The sequence below is a fragment of the Porites lutea genome, chromosome 1 (assembly GCF_958299795.1).
Source record: "Porites lutea chromosome 1, jaPorLute2.1, whole genome shotgun sequence".
Taxonomy (NCBI): Eukaryota; Metazoa; Cnidaria; class Anthozoa; order Scleractinia; family Poritidae; genus Porites; species Porites lutea.
In genome coordinates, this window is record NC_133201.1 from 60,202,398 (window position 1) to 60,211,671 (window position 9,274).

At 40.5% G+C, this 9,274-nt stretch overlaps 1 protein-coding gene across 7 annotated transcripts in view; it reads left to right on the forward strand.

Moving 5' to 3' along the window:
• LOC140923942 (dystrophin-like) overlaps positions 1 to 9,274 on the forward strand; it is a 72,949-nt gene that overhangs the window by 40,435 nt on the left and 23,240 nt on the right. For all 7 annotated transcript variants that reach the window (XM_073373974.1, XM_073373959.1, XM_073373966.1 and 4 more), the window contains 14 exons: positions 127 to 402; positions 772 to 952; positions 1,197 to 1,571; positions 1,841 to 2,055; positions 2,562 to 2,714; positions 2,877 to 3,038; positions 3,399 to 3,574; positions 3,961 to 4,111; positions 4,253 to 4,570; positions 4,942 to 5,230; positions 5,614 to 5,756; positions 6,876 to 6,992; positions 7,811 to 8,026; positions 9,173 to 9,274. The exon at positions 9,173 to 9,274 is cut by the window's right edge and continues 53 nt beyond it. In XM_073373974.1, coding sequence (XP_073230075.1) covers positions 127 to 402; positions 772 to 952; positions 1,197 to 1,571; positions 1,841 to 2,055; positions 2,562 to 2,714; positions 2,877 to 3,038; positions 3,399 to 3,574; positions 3,961 to 4,111; positions 4,253 to 4,570; positions 4,942 to 5,230; positions 5,614 to 5,756; positions 6,876 to 6,992; positions 7,811 to 8,026; positions 9,173 to 9,274 — 2,874 coding nt within the window. The remainder of the gene's footprint in view (positions 1 to 126; positions 403 to 771; positions 953 to 1,196; positions 1,572 to 1,840; positions 2,056 to 2,561; positions 2,715 to 2,876; positions 3,039 to 3,398; positions 3,575 to 3,960; positions 4,112 to 4,252; positions 4,571 to 4,941; positions 5,231 to 5,613; positions 5,757 to 6,875; positions 6,993 to 7,810; positions 8,027 to 9,172) is intronic.

The following is a 9,274-nucleotide window of genomic DNA, read 5'->3' on the forward strand; positions in this document are numbered from 1 at the left end:
GCAAACAATAGTGGAACACAGGACTCCACAAACACATTCGACATAGGCGAGAAAAGGAGGGTCAGAAAGTATTAATTATCGCGTGCTGTAGAAGTTACATTGCCATTGTCCTTATGTGTCTTATAGGTGGCAGAGATCCAAATTGACAACCTTCAACCGCGCGTAGAGTACCTGTTAAAGGAGAGCAAAGCACTTGCTAACCGGGAGGGGGGTGCGTGGGGAGATCATATCCATCAGTCGATGCTAGATCTTTCTAGTCGTTGGCTTAAGGCTTGTGACGAGTTAGACAAGCAGAAGAAGGCTGTTCGTATTGTTCCCAACTGGTATCAGTTCCGAGGTAACTTAGACGACATTGATGCCTGGCTTAAAAAGATGGAACAAGACAAAGAAGAGGCCGTGCAGGTGAGGGGAACTGGACCTGGTGTTGTTCCCAGTCTCTACACCTTGCCCCAATTGTTCAAAAGCTGGATAGCGCTATCCATCGGATAAATCTCTATCCAGTGGATCAGTATTAGGGAAACCAATTGCACTATCCACTGGATAGAGACTTATCCGGTGGATAGCGCTATCCTTCTTTTGAACAATTGGGGCCAGAACAATGTACGCTGAGTAAAAGCGTGTACTAGGTGATATTTACATTGGTAATAGTTGTCTCGGGAAAAGATGTTTCAGATATACTTTTTTTTGACGAATCTTTTGTATATACTAACCATATACTTATCGCCTGTTAAGTCGCCTTTTCCAGTTGATCATGTTTCTTGTCTTGGCCAGGAGCTGAAACTTGAAGAAGTCGAGGAGCAGCAAGCCAAATATGAAATGGTGTTTAAAAACATCGAGGAACTGGACAGACAAGGAGTCCAAATACTGTCTCCTGGAGAAATAGAGAAACTTAGGAAGCGCTTCAAAGATGTTCACACAAAGTTTTCACAGTATCAAAAGCCTGCAGGAGACAGTGAGTACAACTGAAATGTTTCATGCTGCAAAGTGGGCCGACACTCTCCATGATGAGAAAACTGATCACAAACTTGTATCTTGTATGTCTTTCAATGTTATTCACCCATTGCCCAGTCAGTAATAAGCTACAACCCAATATTGACTAGCCAGTGAGACTCAACATGAGGATTTGAGCATCAGACGTGTGAAAAGCGTCAGTTTCGCTCGCTGTTAACTTAAATTTCTGTGTTTTTTACTTTCAGCTACTTCCTACCGTATCACAGTTCACACTGGTGATGTAAAGGATGCGGGAACTCAGTCTAACGTGTCTGTAGTTCTGTTTGGTGAGAAAGGAAAATCACCGAAACTTCGGCTAGACAAATCTGAGACTTACAACACCAAGTTCTGCCGCGATCAGCTCGACATATTTACTGTTTACAATGTCCCACATCTAGGTGATTTACGCAAAGTGCAAGTTTGGCACGATAGAACCGGGCCCAAACCCGACTGGTTCGTGAAGGGATTCTACATTGAAGACAAATCAACTAGAAAAGTGTACTTTTTCAATTGCAGCACTTGGATTGGTCGAGATAATGACATGCAAGATATCAAGTGTGAGGGGTACACTCTTCCCGATGGTAAGTTTTTTAGAATGGGTGTGGTGGAGGATCACGTGCCCTAGTGATTTGTTGTGGACTCAGTAATAACTGTCTACAAGGGACTATGTTAATTAATCAAAAGGACGTGGTTATTTTACGGACTTGAAATAAATTTCTAGTTTTTAGAGTAACAAGTAGTTTGAACGAGTTTACATGGAAATCGTTGATACAGTCTTTCGCTGGTGGTAAATCTTCTTTGCATTTCTTTTTTTGGTTCTCTCCTTCAACCCGTTAGCCTTTTTTTTCAGAAGGTGAGGATGTTATGACTAAGTCCTCTCTGGCCCGAGTCCGCTGGCAAGTTACCTTAGTAGAACATGAGCCTACAAAGAGTCCCGGATGGAAATTAGTTGATGACATCAGAAAGTTATCAGATGAAGTTCATGAAGTCGAGTTACTGCTGGAGTCACGTGAGTTACAGAAGGCGGATTTCGAAGACTTTTCTAAACAGGAGGATAAATTGAAGGTAAGTTGCTCAGAGTTCTCAAGTGGCACCAAAGTTGCGCTTTTGTTGCGGAAACAACTACATTAATACTCTCAAGTAGAAAGTTTTATTTCGGTCCACAGTCTAAATAGTAAGAACTACTTGAAAACCTGAAAAAAAAAATTATGGTGTTTATGCCCAGACAGAAAAGGTGTCAGGTATATATTACTGAAGAATTGAACAAGTTAAGGAAGGGATCTTTCTCGGATTAAACTTATCCTTTTATACTCTGAGGAACTGGCCCAATATCTATAGCCCTTATTATGGTTTCTTTTTAGGCTTCCTTACCACATTGCCTCTGTATATTTTCTGTACTCTTGACTTTTGTTTTTTCTGTTGTGAAACAAATAAACTTAACTAAATTAAACTACTTAGTACTTTAGAAAGACAAGATTGTTCTCGTGCCTTAAATAGCATTGTATGAACAGACCTATCTATCCGTTTTGCGACTATCACTGGTCTGATTAAAATTGATGCTTCCTCCACAGCTGATTGGAGAGAAGATCGACGATCTTGATCCACGTGCATCAGAGGTTCTGTCTCGCAGCGAATCAGTTCAGTCGGCTTGCAATGAAAAAGAATACGAAGCTGTGAAGAGAGCTGCCAGCAAATTTAGGCTTCAGTGGAACAATCTGAACCAGGTAAATACTGCATGCCGCTAATTTAGTTTTATGTATAGTTTTACTTTATACCGCAGACCTTTTCAACCTTTTGTTGGTCCGTGACGCTTGCATTGACAACCGTTTCATTATATAGAACAATTAGGAGAACTTATGGTTTTAATTTGTCGTTGCTCTTGTCAGGACTACAAAGCTCGCTTGCTTCGCTGGGAAAAAGCAGTCGCCGTGTGGCGACAGTTCCATTGCGACCTAAAGGACGTGACCTCATGGATGACGAATGCGGAGAAAGTTCTAGAAGATACGTCCGGGGAAAGTGAATTTAATACTGCGAAGAAGGAGCAAAAGGTAGGTTTGAAAAAGGTATTTTGTCATCAATTATAATATGTTAAGCAGTACAGAGACTTCAAAGGTTACTGAACTGATCTTTGCATGTATAATTGTGTACACTCACTACATTCGTGGAATGCTTGCTAGTCTCCTGGAGTCAAGATTGTTTGTATTGTACAAAAAAAACAAAGGGACCAAGACGTAAGAAGAGCTTTTGGCTGATTCAGACTTCAAAGTTATGTGGTAACTTCCGTGGAATCTCACTGTGTTGTCCTTCAAATCTTTTACTGCTCTTTTCTTTATCTTTGTCATGGATTTTGTAAAAATGTTTGAGTTACAGCCTTAATTTTTGTAAAATCCACTTGCTGCCTTTTCCAGGGATTAGAGGATGGTATTGCTCGTCATCAGAGCACAGTGAACGCCATGAATACAGCGGGACAAGAGATTATCAGCAAGTCAACAACCGTAGAGGCTGAAATGTTGCGTGATAAATTGGCCACACAAAATCGGCGCTGGGAGTCCATCTGTAATCACGTGACGGACAGAAGAGACAGGTAAAGTCTTGATTGACGGTTGATTGAGATAGGCGTTCTAAAATTGATTTTATTGATACTTAATCAAAGCTCTAAGCATTGCATTCCTTAGAAGTCTTTTTTTTTTTGTCCTGTCGCCGAAATTCGTGTTGTAATAGCTTTGGAGGATTACTATCGTTTTCGTTGCCGTTGTCGTTTTCATGTTTAAGTGATGTATTAAAGGTATCACTAATGCTAATCACTAATAATCACTAAGGTATCCCTAATCAAGTGATAAGTGTGGCAGTATAGATGAAAACCCTAAATCGCCACAGCTCGCTGTGAAAAAAAACGGGAAGGATTTCTGATTTACATCATTAAAAAACCCCTGTTCAACAAACAAAATAGTATTTATTTTTCCCTTGAAGGTTTAAAGAAGAGGCAATGCAGATTGAAGAGTTCTTGGAAGAAAGCGCGGACATGTTGCAGTGGATGGACGAGGCTGACACTATTTTGCAAACAAAAGACCCATCACCTGCTGATGAAGATGCTTTGGAAGAACTCATTGAAAAGATCAAGGTATGAACGGCAACAGGATCAGCTGTTTGGTTTGAAATCATCTTCCTCTAAGTTTCTCTTAGGGCAAAATTTTCTCCTCTTGGTATTGACAACTAAAGTTTCCTGAGTTGATTAAGGATCATGTGCCTGTCATTTTCGTAGGATGTACAGAAAGAGCAAGACAGTAGAGAAGATTCCAAGAACAGCATCCAGCAGACAGGGGAACGACTTTTAGCCAAGCCCAACATATCTAAACCCAACTCTGAAACAATTCAAACACGTCTGGATATCCTGCTCACTCGCTGGGATATTCTGCGCGCAGACATCGCCACGCGCACTCGAGGAGTCGAGTCTAAAGTCCGACGCGTGTCAGAATTCTTAGGAAGCCTAGAAGAGCTTAGCTCCTGGGCTGCAACCACAAGAGAGTTACTTGAAAAGCAGGAAGGAGGCATCTATAATCAAGAGATTGTTGATCCTAAGGTTTGTTATCTAATACAGCTTGCTGGATCTTTGATAAATCTCTTGAAAAGAAATCCAAGTATAAACCAGCAGCTTGTTTTGTTAAGCAGTTTTTGCGCATAGTTTTGACTTTTCAATTTCCAAAAGGGAGAGCCTTTGAAATAGGACATGGACATTTAGCTGCTATTTTAAGATTAATTGGTGAGAAGAAAGTGGAATTAAATTTCTCGAGCAATTCTGTTGGTTTCTTGTTTCGCCTACTCAAAGGTAGTGGTAACTGTCGTGCGTACTTTTTACTAGCCAAGCTTATCTATCAAAGTTCCCCAAAACTAAGGTTCCTGTTTTCGTAGACTTCATTTACCTTATCAGATAAACCTCATTCTTTTTTCCAGACTGTCCAGGAATCTCTTAAATCTCGGCAACCAAAGCTAGACTCTATCAATGAGAGTATGGCTCGGTACAGACGTGAAAGCAAACTCGATGGAAACCAAGTTCCAAAGCCTCTTGAAGCCAAGGTGAAGGGTCTTAATGATGACTGGAGCCACATTGCATCACTAACAGCTGATATGTTTGCAGCCCGCGTTCGATCACCTCGTAAACTGGTGGAGGAGACTGTTGTTGAAGGAAAACAACACACTCTTCATGCCGAGGTACCAATCATCGTAGAAGACTGGAGTGAGGGTACGGTTCATTGTTCTTATTATTATTAAAACGAACTTAAAAGAGTATTAGGGGCTAACTCGAAAACCTCGCGGTTCCTTTAGCCTCTAGGCTCCAAATAATTAAATACTATTCCCTGTTATCCCATTGTAAATTTGTAATGTCTATAACATTTTTCTCGTAATAATTCTAAGTGTGAGTCAATAAAAGATTTTTGTTGTCGTTCTTGACCTTTTAGGGATAAGAGTTAATATCGCAAAGTACAAAAAATGCAACTTTAAAATTGCTGGATAAGTAAATTGTTGTATGTGTTTTGCGAAAACCCCAATAACCTGATGACATGTCAAACATTTCTTAACAGACTTCTAGTCCTTTCTCACAAAGCGTTATGTTTGTCGTTTCAGAGAAAGCATCACCATGGCCTAAGTTCGATAAAGCTGTGTCCGAACTGCACGACTGGCTTAACACGCTATCAAACATGATGAAAACCGAGAAGATTGTTTTGGGAGATTCAGAAGACATGGAGGGACTTTTGGAGAAGCAAAAGGTACTAAACCATCGTCACAGGATAAATACAAGACGCTTTTCAAGACAATATTTAGTTGCATCTAAATCAAGATTTAGAAAATGTTCACAATTGGCTGAGGGCAAACAAACTTACTCTAAATATGACTAAAACCGAATTTATGCTTATCGGATCTAGGCAGAGGCTAAGTACTCTCACAGAGTCCCCGACATTTGCGATTAATGATTTTCAAGTTAGCCAGGTCACTTCTGCAAAATCACTTGGAGTGACCATCGATGACAGACTTGATTGGAGTGGCCATATCGAGAAAGTAACAAAGAAACTCGCTTCTGGTATTGGGGCCATAAAACGAATAAGGCACCTTGTCCCTCAGGCGACCTTACAACTAATATATCAAGCTTTAATACAGCCACACTTTGATTATTGCAACATTGTTTGGGGAAACTGTGGGATAACCTTACGCAATAAGGTTCAAAAGCTACAAAACAGAGCAGCCCGTGTTTTGACCTACTCAAGCTATGACGTAGATGCTGGTCACCTTTTCAAACTTCTAGGGTGGAAAAACCTAGCTTGCCAGCAACAATTTCAAAGAGCTACGATGGTTTACAGGTCTCTGCACGGGTTGGCTCCAAACTATCTTAGTTCTAAATTTGAAAGGCGAGAAGTTGCATATAACCTAAGGGACTCTGAAAATAAACTCAATGTTCCATTACCGCGCACAAACTATTACAAAAACAACTTCAGCTATAGTGGCGCCATTCTCTGGAACAGTCTTCCTTGTAACTTAAGGAAAGCAGAGTCCCTTGGGCAATTTAAACGATTACTCAAAGAACTGTAAGGCACGGCATTCGTGGAAAGCAGCTTTTTTATTTAAATATTTTTATTATATTAGTATTAGGCATTTTTAAAGCTGACGAATTTTGTACCGTGGATAAATAAAGATTATCTATCTATCTATCTTTCAGTAATATTTTGGATTTGATGGAAATGCGACTTTTGGTTTTCTACGGTCTTACAATTCTTTTTACATACGTCCTGCGTATTCGCGTCAGTTTTAAAGATATTTAGTTCAGTTTTTAGGATTGCTGAAACAACATGTTTGTATTCGACATAAATTATATTAGGCGTATGTCATTTCAGTCGATAGATGAGCAACTTAAAACCAAGCAGCACCTATTGGACGAGATAGCAGAGATGGGACACACGCTGGCTGAAGACGCACAGACTGAGGAAGACAAGTTCCTTATTGACGGCAAGGTAGGTCTTGACGTTGCACACACCAATAGGGAGTCGAGACTTATAGCATCGATAAAAACTCCTAGTTTTAGCAACGACGACGGCGACGGCAACGAGAAAGTCAAAAAAGCAATAGTTTTATTACGCAAAACAACAACTTTGCACGTGCATCACGCTTTTTTGTACATTTTCCTGCCATTACTGCACGACTACGACGTGAAAATGCCTAGCTTCACGTTTTATGGAGGACGTAAACAAGCGACGACAAACTTTTCTTCCTCTTTCTAAACTTGAGTGCGGTCCCAAAGAAATCACCTCCAGGGAAATTGGCCTACATCAGCTATTTCAGCGAATTGAAATAAACGCGACAAAGTTGGAAAAAACGCCAATTCATTTTAAAAGTAACGTTTTCGCTGCCGTCACCTTTGTCGATGCTAAAAGTCCCTAAAAAAGTGACTGATTGAATCAATGGGCGAAGAACCCTCATTTGCATATAACGATAGGACCTGGCCAGATGGATAATCAAGAGTAGGGCTATACAGGATAGGTTATCATGTGACATGATAGTATGAATCAGACCTGTTCACACGGCGTGAAAGAGTTGCTCAGAAACCAAACCGATATGAGATGAGTGTGAACAGAAGCAGAAGCCTTATCCGATATGGTTTCCGTCACGGCGAAATGCCATGTAGTCTGATGTACACATAAGTATAACCGAAATAATTCTGACCTTCGTTACACTTTTTTTAAATAAGATTCTTCTAGGACATCAAATATTGCCAATTCTGGCCTTATTGTTGCGCTTTGTACTGCGTGATTATGGAACTTCTGTATTGCAGGTCAGCAAGTTGAAAGGTCATTGGGAAACCATTGTAGATAACTCGGGAGTGTGGCGAGGACAAATTGATTACCTAATTGAAGAGTGGAAGAGGTTCGTTGAGCTTCGGGAAGAGCTTCTCGAATGGATCCGGAAAGCCGAGGCTTACCTGAATGAGGACGAAAATGTATATGGGTACACGGTTAGCGAGTTGGAAGAGAAAATTGATAAACATAAGGTAAATTAAATTCACCTGTAGTAGTCGTCACGTAACGAGCTCAGTAATCGATTCCAAGAAACAAAGCGAGCCCAACTTCTGGTGAACTTGGTCTTAAAATACTTAATATACAGCGAATCTTGAAGTATCATTGTTTTGCAGTAAAAATGTCAAACTACCTTGGTGTTTTTTGGTGTGGCGGAAACTCTCATTCACAATTTGCACCGACACCATAAAGCATCTTGTTTACCTTCCCCCCGCCCTCCTCCTCGCATTCAAGTCCTGCCCTGACCACTAGCTGGATTTGTTCACGGTAGTCCCGAGTTTAAATCCTCTGCGTCGCTTGTAATGTAACCAACTGGTTTGCCTCCTGCCAGTTGAGATTTTAAACCTTGTATAAACGTCCCATTTAAATTGTTTGTTTCATTATCCCTGAAAAGCCCCATAAGGGAAGAGGATATTAAGTATTTAAATCTTATTTTGTTTTGTGGGCTTAGTATCAGTGTATTTTCTTTTTTTTGTTGTACGTCATTTGGTGATCGTACCCACCTTTTACATTACCTACCTCGGCGATACTCTACTGCAGCGCAATAAACAAGGGTACAATCCAGTGCTACATGCAGTAGCTGGCATAAGCTGCCAGTATTCTGACATACGCCACAACACATTGACAAACTTATTATTAAATAAATAACTTTTTCCTTAAAGTTGTTTCACTTTGTTCCACCAGCTGTTCTTTCTTTTCTTCTCACCACTCATCGCTTCCTGTCGCTTGGGGCGTTTCGAGAGAGAGACGTCTTCGTTTTGGACCATTAGATTTCATACCGACTACTTATCGCTCTCGGGGAAGGCACGAGACACCAGTGATGTCAGGCGGCTGTCTTTGCATGTTACTTGCGTAGTGCATAGTGGGTAGTGCGCGTGTGTTTCGTTTTCTTCTCCCCTTTGTTCAAAGCATGAGTAACTATAATTCAAATCCAACAAGAAGTCTTGGGTATAGACCTTCATGTCTTCTTGACACTCTCTTGCCCCTTTCACTTTTTTCTTTAATTATAAACGTTAAAAAGGACGTAAATTCAAATGGTAATAAGTAAGTAGGTAACAGTAGTTTTCTGTAAGTCCATCAGGATAGAGTTGGAATTTGAAACTTTTCTTTTTTTGGCGCAGGAGTTTGAGGAAGACGTGGAGACGTGGCGAGGAAGTATCAGTGCTGTAAATCAGTGCGGTGATCACTTATTTCAAGAGTTTCCTCAATACGAGTCAGGAGAA